The sequence below is a fragment of the Stenella coeruleoalba genome, assembly GCF_951394435.1.
Source record: "Stenella coeruleoalba genome assembly, chromosome: 8".
NCBI lineage: Eukaryota > Metazoa > Chordata > Mammalia > Artiodactyla > Delphinidae > Stenella > Stenella coeruleoalba.
The window spans coordinates 10,069,050-10,081,875 of record NC_137154.1 but is presented as its reverse complement, the minus strand read 5'-3'; the positions used below and the strand labels follow the sequence as shown (position 1 = coordinate 10,081,875).

Here is a 12,826-nt window from a genome sequence, read left to right as displayed (position 1 = left end):
ACAATGCATGAGTGTGGGAGAGAGAGAGAGAGAGACACACACACACACACACACACACACACACACACACACACACACACATATACATACACACACACACACACACACACACACACACACACACACAGCTTCCTTTCAGCCAAAGAGCTGCAAAATTGCTCCCTGGAAGGAGGACAACTGGCTACACCAATCAAGGCTTGGTGGCCCAAGGTGATGGCTGGAATCATGTGAGACTGGTAAAAATCCAGGGAGAAAATATTTCACCTTCAGTCCTTTCCCAGGTCTCCAGCGAACTGGTTTTAGTTCTACAAAATCCCTGTTTCCACACAGGTAGGCCGTGGATTCTAGGGCAGCTGGCCTAGGGAAAGATTTCCCATAGCCAAGAGACAACGGCAGGGGAGGAGGAGGAGAGCAGGAGGGCAAAGCCTTCAGAGAGGGCCTGGGAAAGGGGATTCCTGCCCTCGGCTAATGGATCCGAGTTAACTCCTCCACAACCTTGATCAGGTCATCCGCAGTGGCTTCTCGCTTCATTCCACTGCCATCGTCAAACTGCAACGAGGAAGGGGCAGGAGGAGAGGCTGTGAGGGCTGAGAGGGTGCTCTCCCTCCCCTGAGGAAGGGGATGCCCACCACAAGGGAGGCGCCCCATTCTACCACTGTCATGGCAGGGACGAAGGACTCACAGTCGGAAGCCCACACCTCTCCTTGGGGGTTCAGGTCAGCAAGGTCTGTTGACAGCGAAGCTGCCCAGAGCCTGCCACCCAGTATATACTTCCCCAGAGGCACCATGTCCAGTGAGCAATGCCCCAAACCCAAGCGCCATGGAAACTTCTCTTCCCTACAGGATCCCGACCCTGCCCCCTTCCTACGGGTCTGCCAGAGATCCCAGACATGCCCAAATGTGCCCTCATTGCTAAAGTTACAGTGTTTGCTGCCTGACGGGGGAACCCACGAGCCTCAGCTTTATCTCCTTGCCCTTGGACCCCACCTTCCCACGTGGGTAGAAGAAAACTTGAAAAGGGCCGTTAGCACGTGGGGACCGAGGGAGGGGAGGCCCCGGAGTTCTGCCGGCCTCCTGGTATGCCCGGCCCTGCAAGGGACTTGAGAAACTGGCCCAGGGCTAAACCCTGAGCAGCTCACCTGCAGGTTTGCCACAACCTCCTGCATCTTGGGCCGGCTGATGTCCAGGAAGCTCTCAATCAAGTCCCCATCGATGAAGCCTGTGGCTGGTTCTGTCTTCCGTTCAGTATGAAAGGATCTCCAGGTGGACAGGTGAGTTAAGGAAAGTGCCAATTATCTGGAAATAAGTACCCTTACTATGAGTCACCCCCACCTCTGCACAAGACCACAATCTAAAACTATCACCAGGATAAACAGGAAACATTTTCAACTAAAAGTCACATGGCCTTTGGGACAGTGTTAGAATTTCAAAGACCTATAAGCTATTACCTCATCCAATGGTTCTTAACTGGAGTAATCGTCAAAATAACATTAAAAAAATACAGGGAATTCCCTGGTGGTCCAGTGGTTAGGATTCTGCACTTTCAATGCCAAGGGCGTGTGTTCGATCCCTGGTTGGGGAACTAAGATCCCGCAAGCCGTGCAGCGAGGCCAAAACAAATTTAAAAATAAAAAAATACAGATTAAAACCAAATACAGATATGACTCTTAGTTCAGAGCCTGGACGTGTATGGATGGTTTTTTCTTTTTTTTTTTTTTACAAGTGCTCCATGTGAACTGGATGCTTGCCTGGGAAGAACCACTCTTTAAGTCTAGCCTTGACCTTCACAGATTAATAAACTGAGGCTCGGGACTTCCCTGGTGGCGCAGTGGTTAAGAATCCTCCTGCCAATGCAGGGGACATGGGTTCAAGCTCTGGTCCGGGAAGATCCCACATGCCGCAGAGCAACTACGCCCGTGCGCCACAACTACTGAGCCGGCGCTCTACAGTCCACAAGCCACAACTACTGAGCCTGCGAGCCACAACTACTGAAGCCCCTGTGCCTAGAGCCCGTGCTCTGCAACGAGAAGCCACCGCAATGAGAAGCCCGCGCACCGCAACAAAGAGTAGCCCCCACTCACCACAACTAGAGAAAGCTCGTGCACAGCAACGAAGACCCAATGCAGCCAAAAATAAACAAACAAACAAACAGAGGCTCAGTAAGACAAGAGATGTGCCAAAAGTCCTGCGGGTTGTGGCAAAAACCAACCCATCAGCCTCCCTCCTCCCTCACGGACTCATAGCAGGAGCCCCTCACCCCTCGCCCCTCCCGCCTCCCACCCACCCCCCGCCTCCCTCGGGCTCCTTGTCTCTCTCCCATAATAAACAAACTTCCAGCAGTACTTGGACCCTAAGTGTCCCACGGGCGCTGATCCTCGGGCTTCTGGAGCTCGCACATTCCTTGCTTTTCCCCTCTTCCGTTAGCCTCTCTAGCGAGGGTCCTCAGACACTACCGCCTCCAACAAGATCTCTGAAAGGACGTTCTGAAGTTGTGATCTAAACTTACGTTTGACAAGCAACACCAGAAAGGCCAGAGGCAGACACATTTCAGGAACAAAAATGTACATTTTCAAGATGAACCAGTGAAGCTGGGTGATAAGTACATGGGGATTCAATACACTGTTCTCTCCACTACTGTGTGTTTGAAATTTTCCGTAAGGTTTTTTAAAAGCCTGTTCCCCACGGGAACCTAGTCAAGACATTTCCTAAACGGACAGCAGTTTCCAGAGGCTGCTTAGGGTAATGTAGCTCTCTGCCTGGGTCAGGACGTGCTTCCTAGCAAGGGGGCACCTCTGGGAAGGATATAAGGAGTGTTCAATCTTGCCCACACTTTTGATGACTTTATTGAGTCGATTCTGCATGTCCAACAAGAGGTTGTACCAGCTCTCTGACAGTGAGGTCACCAGGCCTGAGGAAGCAAAGGGAACAGGGAGCTGCAGAGCGGGCACTGCCCACCAAGGGCAGACCAGGCAGCAGCACGAGGAAGGAAGAGCTGGCCACAGGCTCCTCCGCGAAACCCTGCTCTCCCTCGTCCCCCAAAACGGGAACGCTGCTCTCAGGAAGGAGGCCTGCACGGGGTGCGCCCCACAGAGGTCACCCTTACCAATCATGCCGTTGACAGTGCCGAAGAGCACCGAGCCCTGGGTAGGGGTGGAGGTCTCGCCCAGATTCTGCATGACCAGAGAGCCGTGGCAAAAGACGTTGACAAACTCGCCTAAGTGGAAGAGCCCAACCTCCTGGAGGTGCTGCCGCTCCTCGTCAGTGGTGGCAGCGCTGCAAGGCAATGCGAGAAACTCACTACCCAGACTTCTGTCCCCGCGACGGGGCCCCGACAAGGACTGCGTGCAGCGGACAGATTCCCCGGTGAGCCCACCCGCTCCACAGCAGAGGATCCAGCCTGAAGAGCTCATCTCTGTGGCCTGCCTGCCTCATGGAAACCCTAACCCTCTGTGAAGAGGAGCACCAGAGCCTGAGAGAAGACCCAGCATCCTCATTCCCCACAGACCATACCCACAGCTGGTCACTCACCTATCCTTCTGACACACAAACAAGTTAAAGGCATTTTCAGCCCCCAGGAAATTGTCATCATCCAAGATTTCCACAGCACTCATCCAGTTGGGGTTAAAGTCTCGAGCAATCTTAAAAAAGACAAGGTACAAAAGGAAACACAATCAGCAGTTTGCATGGAAGCCATTGCTGAGACTTGGCCAAGAGCCTGCCCTGCCCCGTGTTTAACCACCACCCCTTCAGAGAGATTCTCCCCACAGTCTGGCCAACTCAGCCTAGAAATGGAGCCTACTCAGAGCTGTTGGCGGTTTCTAAGAACACTTAATGGATGCAGAATGTAGGCTCCAGGGACGACATTTCTGCCCTCACTGGGCTTGATTATCCCTCACCACCAAGAAACACCCGCGGGGTCGCAGCTTAAGGGAGCAGTCTGTCCCCGCCCCACTACCTCTTCGAAGTTGCCCTCCATTGGCTTGTAGGCCAGCAGCAGCACCGAGCGCATCAGGTCGCCCACCAGGATGAAGTCGCCCTTGGTCTTCAGGTACAGGGCCATGATGTTGTTGTAGTGGTTGCACTCGGTGCGGAGCTCCTTCTCCGTCGTCCACTCGTAAAGCCGCACCTGGCACGGGCATTGCACTTCTGTCAACTCGAGGGGCCCGAACCCTCCTTAAGCCTCCATCTGCAGCATCATTTACCCAAGTGCAATGTGGGGTGTGGAGTGCTTTGGTGTGGAACTTGCATGAACGTTTTTAATTTCAGTATTATGTATTTATGAAAAATGAAAATAGAATGAGCCCATGAAACTAATAATACAAAGTTTTCCTTTATGTAAGAAAATGAGTCAGGGTAAAGAAAAACATTAAGTAAACATTAATGCAAGTAATACTATGCATGTGACAAAAGATGGTTTTGTGACTGAAGTTTGGTAACTGACCTACAGAAATCGCTCTGGAAAAAGAGGATCCATCTCCAATTTCCTGATCAGAAAGGAACAAGACCACCTCCCAACCAACTGCCTCTTCTAACCCCTTCTCAAAACTCATACATCCCTTGCACCTTTTGACGTGAACCCGATGAGCAAAGAAAATAGCATGGCAAAGTCCAACAGAAGCTAAAGGACTCTAAAGCACTGGAGTCTGTGGCCACCCCTCCACCCAAAGGGAAAAAAATACCCCTTTTTTCTTCTCCACTGCAGTGTTTCTTCAGTTACAACTACAGCTCCAAAAGAATGAAGATGCTTTAGAATCAGCAGATAGATGAACAGATACTCGGCACAGCCCAGCCCTGGCAGATCCTTCAGGGTCCAGGCAGCCCCACCCATGGCCTCTGCACATGCAGACACTCTGGACAGAATATATTAAGCCACGATTTCTCGAGATGTGTCCAAAGGACCCTAGCTCCACAGGTATGCACTCCAAGAGTCATTTGTAATAATTACAAGGGCTACCACACCTCCATCGGCAGGGTCAAGGGAGCCCAGAACACCCCAGACTGGGGTAAGCCCAGCCTGACTGGGCCTCCAGTCCTCCAAGAGTGGAGTAAAGTAGAGGCCAAGAGCTCCACACGCTCCTGGGAACACACCCCACACGCCCCTCTTCATACTCCCAGCCTCCCTTTCTGCCGTGGAGATAGTCAGGACCAAGGTCAGACACCACCAAAATCCAAGACTCCCACTCTCAACCCAACAGGTCCTAGATCCCCACTGTCCAATATGGTAGCCACTAGCCACATGGCTACAAATACCTGAAATGTGGCAAGCCCAAATTGAGATGTGCTTTAAGTGTAAACCACACACGAGATGTGGAAGTCTTGGTATGAAAAAAATGTAAAATTATCTCACTAATAATTTTTTATATTGATTACATGTTGAAATAATACTTTAGATGTACTGGGTTAAATAAAACACATTACTAAAATTAATTTCACCTACTTTGAACTTTTATTCATGTGGCTACTAGACAGTTTAAAATTACACATGGGGCTCCTGTATTTCTATTACACAGCAACGGACGTCTTATAATCTGACCCCTCCCAATTCCTGCATCTGTTCACTGTACCCTCTGGAATACATGGTCACTAGTCACAGGCAGCCTGCTCTCTAGCCCATCCCTTGTCAGTCTAACTGAAATGTGGATCTTTCAAAAGGGCTCTGTGGCCCTCTCAACTTGGCTATTCTCTCTCCCACTGTCCCTTGTACCACTGGGACTACAGGGAGGACAGCCTTCCATGCATCCTGCCTGCCTCCTAAACATGCCAGTTCTCAAGTTCACACCACCAGACAACTACCCCACTGTCACATCTCCACCCCCACGCCATCACTCTCTCCTAACATAACACCCCAGTAATTCTTGGTGACTTTAATATTCACAGAGAAGATCCTTCCAATACCCTGATCTCTGTCCTTTTCTGACCCCCCTCTTCCCCACGTATCTTGTCCATTCCTATTGTCACCCCTTAAGAGCCTGTCATTAAAAATAACTCCAGAATCTTTTGTCCCCAGTTTCACTGCTTCTCAGATGCCCAGAGTCCATCACTACAATCCTTGTCCTACGGATTCTCCACTCCCTTGCCCCTCTCTCCCTTGATCATGCTCACCCAACAAAAACAGACTTCGGTAAAATTAATTTTCAACTACAAGCTGAGGAAAAACCACCAACCAGCATGACTGGTCTCATTTTAAATTCATACCTCCTCCACTCTCCTCAAAACTCTAATACCATGGGCTTCCCTGGTGGTGCAGTGGTTAAGAATCCACCTGCGATTGCAGGGGACACAAGTTCAAGTCCTGGTCCGGGAAGATCCCACATGCTGTGGAGCAACTAAGCCCGTGTGCCACAACTGCTGAGCCTGAGCTCTAGAGCCCGCGAGCCACAACTACTGAAGCCCAGGCACCTAGAGCCCATGTTCCGCAACAAGAGAAGCCACCGCAATGAGAAGCCCACGCGCCGCAACGAAGAGTAGCCCTCGCTCGCCACAACTAGAGAAAGCCCACGCGTAGCAATGAAGACCCAAAACTAACTAACTAACTAAATAAAAACTCTAATACCTCCTCTTCCAGCCTTCCTCTCAGCTACTTCACAGAAGATGGACACAACCAAAGGAGGATTTCCACCTGCTTAAACCACCTGTGCATTAGAGCCCCCTTAGCTACTCAAAACATGGCTCCAGCAACTCTCCTTTAATGGACCATTGCCATCAGCTAGAAATGTGCAGCAGTATTTCCTAACTTAAAAAATTAAAAACTCTCCTGTGCTGACATTCCCCTGTAGCTACCCCATTACTCTCTTCTTTATTGCAACTCCCGGGAAGGGTTTCCTGATCCTAGTTGTCCTCGCCTCCTCGCCCTGGTTGAACCCTCTCCAGTCAGGTTCCATCCCCACCACTCAACCAAAAGAGCTAAACCAATGGCCATTTCTCGATCCTTATGTTATCTGGCCCACCGACAGCACTTGCAGTTTATCACTTCCCTCCTGCTTCAAATACTTTCTTTCCATGGCTTCCAGAACACTTTTCTTGGTTCCTCTCCTACTTCACTAGGCACCTCCTCTCTGTTTGGCTGGATCTTCCTTCTCGTCCCAACTTTGAAAGGCTGGAGGGCCCCAGGGCTCAGTCTTCAGATCTCTCCTCTACCCACTCTCAGCAGGTAGGTGATCTCAGGTGATCTCCGCCACTCTCAGCTTTACATGCCACCTAGTAACTGCCACACTAGTATCTTCCATCTGCTTCTTGCTAGAACCCATACCTCTCTCATCCACCTACCTACCTGACATCTCCACTGAGATGACTACTGAAACTTAGCATTTTCAAAACCAAACCTCTGGTTTCCCCACTGCAACATAAGAAGAAATATACATTTGGTCTCTGCCCCCGGTTCCTGACAGAAAGCTCCTAAAACCTTTGTAATTTCCTACGTGATAGGCGTCTTTCGTTCTAATGATGCAATTCTTGGTGGTTCCTGGATAGCTACAGGATGGGGGCTGGTCACCAGAAAGACCAAGCCATGAACAGAAGCTTGGAACTTTCAGCCCCACCCCCATCCTCCAGGGAAGAAAGAGGGGCTGGAGACTGATTTAATGATGGATCATGCCTACATACAGAAGCCTCTATAAAAATCTCTAAACTATGGGGTTCAGAGAGTTCTTAGGTTGGTGAATACAGCCACATACTGGGAGGGTAGTGCATTCCAACTCCACGAAGACAGAAGTTCCTGCCCGCAGGACCCTTTTGGACCTTGCCTTACGCACCTCTCCATCTGGCTATTAATTTGTATCCTTTATAAAATCCTTTGTAATATGCCACCAAATATAAGTAAACATTTCAAATTTTGTGAGCCCTTCCAACAAATTATCAAACCTAAGGGGGGTGGGGAATTTGGGGAACCCCTGACTTTGTACCAAGTCAGAAAGAAGTTTGGGGACCACTACTTGGGACTGGGGTTTGAAGTAAGGACAGTCTTGTGGGACTGAGCCCTTAAACCTGTGAGGTCTGACACTAACTCTGGGTGGCTAATGTCAGAATTCAATTAAATTATAGGACGCCTGGTTGGAAAACTGGTTGGTATAGGGATTAAAAACCCCATACATATGGTGTCAGAAGTGTTGTGAGTAAAGAACAGTTTTCCTTTCCCCTCCAAACCTGCTCCACTCACAATCTCCCCACATCAGTACAGAGCAACACCATCCTTGTTACTCAGGCCAAAACTCTTGGCCCTTTACTCCCTTCTCACGCCTCATCTTCAATCCATCACCAGAGCCCCTCAATACTAACATCTGCAGAATCTGACTACCCTTCACCTCCTCTGTCAGCACCCTGCCCCCAGCAACCATCAACTGCTATCTGGATCATCACCAGAGCCTCCTAACTGATCTCACTGCCTCTACTCTTGGTCCCCTACGACCTTTCCCAGGATGCGCAATGAGCTTTTCGAAATATAACTACAGTCACGTCACTCATTCGCTCGAACCCTCTAGAGGTCTCCATCACCCTCAGAGTAAAACCCAAAGTCCTTACACACTCGGCCTATCAGGTTCCTCAAGTGCTGGCCCTCCGCTGCCTCTCGGACTCATCTCCCGTCACCCAGCAGCGCCCACCCGTGCAGAGTGCAGGCAGGCTGGCCCCGGACTCCTGGCGCTTGTCTTCTCCCAGACTGAGGCATGGCTTGCTCCCTCCCTTCCTTTAGGAACCTGCCCGAATGCCACTGTATAAACAAGACCCTCCTGACCACGTGACAAAACAGCGCCACCTCCCATGCTTGCTCTGGTACTCCTTCAGCTTTTTGTCCCGTTTTTATTTCTCACCATGTATTTCTCATCGTCCTGGGTACACATATGTATTCTATTTGCTCACTGGCCCCAGAAGGCTAGCTCTTTGTCCATTTCATCTACTGCTACATCCCAACTACCAAAACAGTGCCTGGTATGCTGCAAGTGTTCAGTTAATATTTCTTGAATGAATGTCGATTTAAAGTATTTAAATAATGTCTCTCTACTCTTGATCTTCTCAGAACCTTTAATATGGTAAGATGCGCCGTGAAGCTTCTAAGAAGAGGATACAGGATACAGAAGTTCCCAAATGCATCTGACCATGAAACTCATTTTTTTTTGCAAGGGAGGAGGTGGGGTCATGCCGGGAGCGAAGTGGCATATTTCACAGGCCTAGTATTTCAGGGACGTACTCAGGATAATGAGGTTCGGCTCATTTTGTTCCACACAGATGAAATATTCTCACATCACGAGACATTCTAAGCGCAGGGACCATAGCTCTTACCCCTTTCTCAATTCCCACAGCGCTTAGGATGATGTGATTGGGCTTCACATAACCGAATCTGCTGTCTGGTCCAACCCCAGCTCCCCATATTCCCAACCCCATCCTCCATACTCACTACTTTGTTATCCTTAAAATCGTGATACACGTGCACCTTCAGGAAATACAAGGGAAACGTGTTCTGTGGACAATGGTGTGAGGCCTAAGGCATGACACCAGTGGGAGGGGCCTCACCGTGCTGTTGATGCTGGCTAACAACTTCCCGTTAAATTCCACCATAGAGTACACAGCCCCTTTCACCTCCTTTTCAGCCACGGTCTGTAGTTTTCCTAGGGGAAAAAAGATACTCTTAAGTCTCCTTTATGAGCCCATACTTTAACTAATCAAAAGAATCCCATGCTTCCCCTCTGGCTCTAATTCCTGCCCCCAAAACCACTCATCTGAAAGCAGGAAATACAGAGTCAGTACACACTGGGGTTAACCACCACTGGAAGTGTGAACCCCAAATGTGCAGTGATTCTACACAGCATTCAGGTTGTGCCTCCCACCCTGAGACTCCAGATCTCCCTCAAGATGGAGACCGAATTCCATCTCAGCCATCTATTCTGAGATTTCGGGGCTGACAGCTAGTCTTTAGAACCATCTTGAGTAGGGGAGATGGGAAAAGAGGTAGAAATGAACTCAAAGTGCTGACGCTGGGAAGAGGACCTTAAAGGCTGAGCAGCCAAGTGGGAAACACACCCTGGATTCCTACTAGGATTCCTAACTCGCGTTCTGGTCGGCATGTTCTCTTATTCATAGTTCACCTCTCCTCGTTTTTCCTTCCTTTCAAAGAGTGAAAAAGGAAGAAACACGTGCTAGATTTTATTTGTGCCTCTGCTCACATACTCCAAAACTCATTCAGATCATCAAGAGCTTAAGAGAAACATCATGAGTCTCACGTCACAGCAATTAACCCAAGTTCTTCTGCGTAACTGAGACTGAAACCTAGAAGAGTCTGCTTACATTCCCAGTTCCAAATCTCTCAAAAGCCGGAGACTGTGTCCGCTTACCATCTGAATACTGAAAGACCACAATACGACCCTGCTTGGGCTCCGCCTCTTCAGGGTACACCATGGCCGTGCCCACGATGAAGTACGTGTTGGGGTCTTTGCCCAACCTGCAGGAGACCAGGCTGAGGGCATACTCGTTCTGCAGGAACTGGTGGGCGTGGAGCACTAGAAGGGAGGAGAAGAGACGCGACTGGCTGACAACCCCCACGCAAGCACGCTTCTGTACTTGTGAGGCCCACAGCTCAGCTCGAAGTAGATCTGCCTCCTGCTATTCCTGTCTCCTCACCAACCTATTCTGACCTGAGGAGGCCCAGCACTCTGGACTCATGGCCAACTCAGAGGCCCCACCCCTTTCTGCTCCTCCTAGGATGGTCTGCCAGTGTCCATCAAATTCTGGAATACAGCAGAGCCCAGAAGAGCCTAGCTTAGGGAGGACGTAGGTACAAAATGACAGAAAGAGCTCATCTGCACCTTCAAAGGTGTGCTGGTCAATGATAAGGAGGTTATGCACCTCCACCTCTTCTCCAAAGGAGGTCTCGTGAGGGGCTGTGCTGCTGGAGAACAGCTTGCTGGAGCTGACGCTGCTGGACAGGGCCTGGGAACAGAGAGAACACACATCACCCCTCTCAAAAGCAGAACGGGTGCTGGGAACAACAGTGTGAGCATCAGGCAGGATCAGGGAACAGTGGCTGAGTCTGAACCAGGAAACCTTACGGCTGGCCGCTTGCATGGAGCCTAAAGAACAGAGGGCTTCAAGGAGGACTCAGGGACCAAGGCTAAGGATCCAAATTCCATATGGTATGGACACAGCATCCAAAACACCGCCAGAACGTAAGAGCATTAGAGAGCACTAAACAGTGATGCTACGACATCAAGAAAGCTAACGAGAAACTCAGGCGACCTAGTAAAGTGACAGGCTTCCACCTCTCTCAATGGGAGGAGCAGGAGAGCACTGCAAATAAAAAGAAAAATGTAAAGACCTTCTACTCTGGATTAAGGGAAGAAGCCATACCACAGATGTCTGCGAGCAAGGAAGGCAGAGAATACGTGGACTAAAACGATCAGCTAACATCTCCATTGGGTCTGTGATGTGTGGCTCCATATTGTCCCACTACTATCATTTTGCAGATGAGAAAAATGAAGTTGCCCAAGGTCACGCGGCTAGCAATAAACTTTGGAGTCAGTTCTGTCAGACTCCAAATGCCATGCTCTTACCTATTATACTGCACTGTTACCCATACTCTACACAAAGCACCCAAACTGATGTTAAGAGAAAAGGAATTATTCATCAGGCAAGGCTACCAAGTAGCAAAATCACTGACAGCCACGCTTACTCAAAGTTCTTCTCAAGCCTCTAATGAGGGGGCCAAATCCAGCTCACTGCCTGTTTTTATAAAGTTTTATTGGGGATTTCCCTGGTGGCGCAGTGGTTAAGACTCCATGCTCCCAATGCAGGGGGCCTGGGTTTGATCCCTGGTCAGGGAACTAGATCCTACACGCATGCCTCAACTAAGGAGCCGGTAAGCCGCAACCAAAGGAGCCCTCAAACTGCAACTAAGGGGCCTGCCTGCCACAACTAAGACCCAGGGCAACCAAATAAATAATTATTATTATTTTTTTAAATAAAGTTTTGGGACTTCCCTCGTGGCACAGTGGTTAAGAATCCGCCTGACAATGCAGGGGACACGGCTTTGATCCCTGGTCCGGGAAGATCCCACATGCCGCGGAACAACTAAGCCCGTGCGCCACAACTACTGAGCCTGCGCTCTAGAGCCTATGCTCCGCAACAAGAGAAGCCACCGCAATGAGAAGCCCGTGCACTGCAAGGAAGAGTAGACCCTGCTCACCTCAGCTAAAGAAAGCCCGTGCACAGCAGTGAAGACCCAATGCAGCCAAAAATAAATAAATTTTTTCTTAAATAAATAAATAATAAAGTTTTATTGGAACCCAGCTATGCCCACCTGTTGTCTATGGTTGCCTTTGTAATGGCAGACAGAGTTGAGTAGTTGTGACTGAGATCATATGACCTGCAAAGCCAGAACTATTTACTAGCTGAGCCTTTACAGAACAGTTTGCCCCGCTCTCACACCATCTTTCTTTGTCCACTGCCCTCACCTGGGTGCTGGCGCTGGGCCTCAGAGCAGTTGTGCCCCCACTCGTGTCCTGGACTTCAATACGGCTGGAGAGGACCCCGAAGCACTGGGACACCTCCTGGTAGCAGATCTTCCTGTAGAACAAGTACAGAGCAACAGGGCCCCCTCAGGAGAAGTCTGAGGTGCTCCACACCAACCCCCAGGGCACCCCTGCCCCCGCAGCTCCCCTACCCTGCCCTCACCTGGGAGATTCATAGAGGGGAACCGTACGAATATGCAGCTTCTGTATCTCGTCAATGGTGCCAATGGTGAGGGTGCTGTTGTTGGCCAGTGCCAGGCTGGAAAGAAGGTTCTGGGTTTAGAGTGAGTAGACCCAAGGAAGGAAAGGATTCTACGAGGCAACTCCACAAG

At 49.9% G+C, this 12,826-nt stretch overlaps 1 protein-coding gene across 1 annotated transcript in view; it reads right to left on the bottom strand.

The window, feature by feature from the left end:
- The window catches only part of DDB1 (damage specific DNA binding protein 1), a 30,909-nt gene continuing 18,083 nt past the window's right edge, over positions 1-12,826 (bottom strand). Inside the window, exons 17-27 of the mRNA XM_079930426.1 lie at positions 12,658-12,753; positions 12,438-12,549; positions 10,794-10,917; positions 10,323-10,487; positions 9,505-9,599; positions 3,956-4,126; positions 3,529-3,638; positions 3,104-3,273; positions 2,806-2,908; positions 1,140-1,263; positions 1-549 (exon numbers count right to left, since the gene is read on the bottom strand). Coding sequence (XP_079786552.1) covers positions 466-549; positions 1,140-1,263; positions 2,806-2,908; positions 3,104-3,273; positions 3,529-3,638; positions 3,956-4,126; positions 9,505-9,599; positions 10,323-10,487; positions 10,794-10,917; positions 12,438-12,549; positions 12,658-12,753 — 1,354 coding nt within the window. The 3' untranslated portion in view covers positions 1-465. The remainder of the gene's footprint in view (positions 550-1,139; positions 1,264-2,805; positions 2,909-3,103; positions 3,274-3,528; positions 3,639-3,955; positions 4,127-9,504; positions 9,600-10,322; positions 10,488-10,793; positions 10,918-12,437; positions 12,550-12,657; positions 12,754-12,826) is intronic.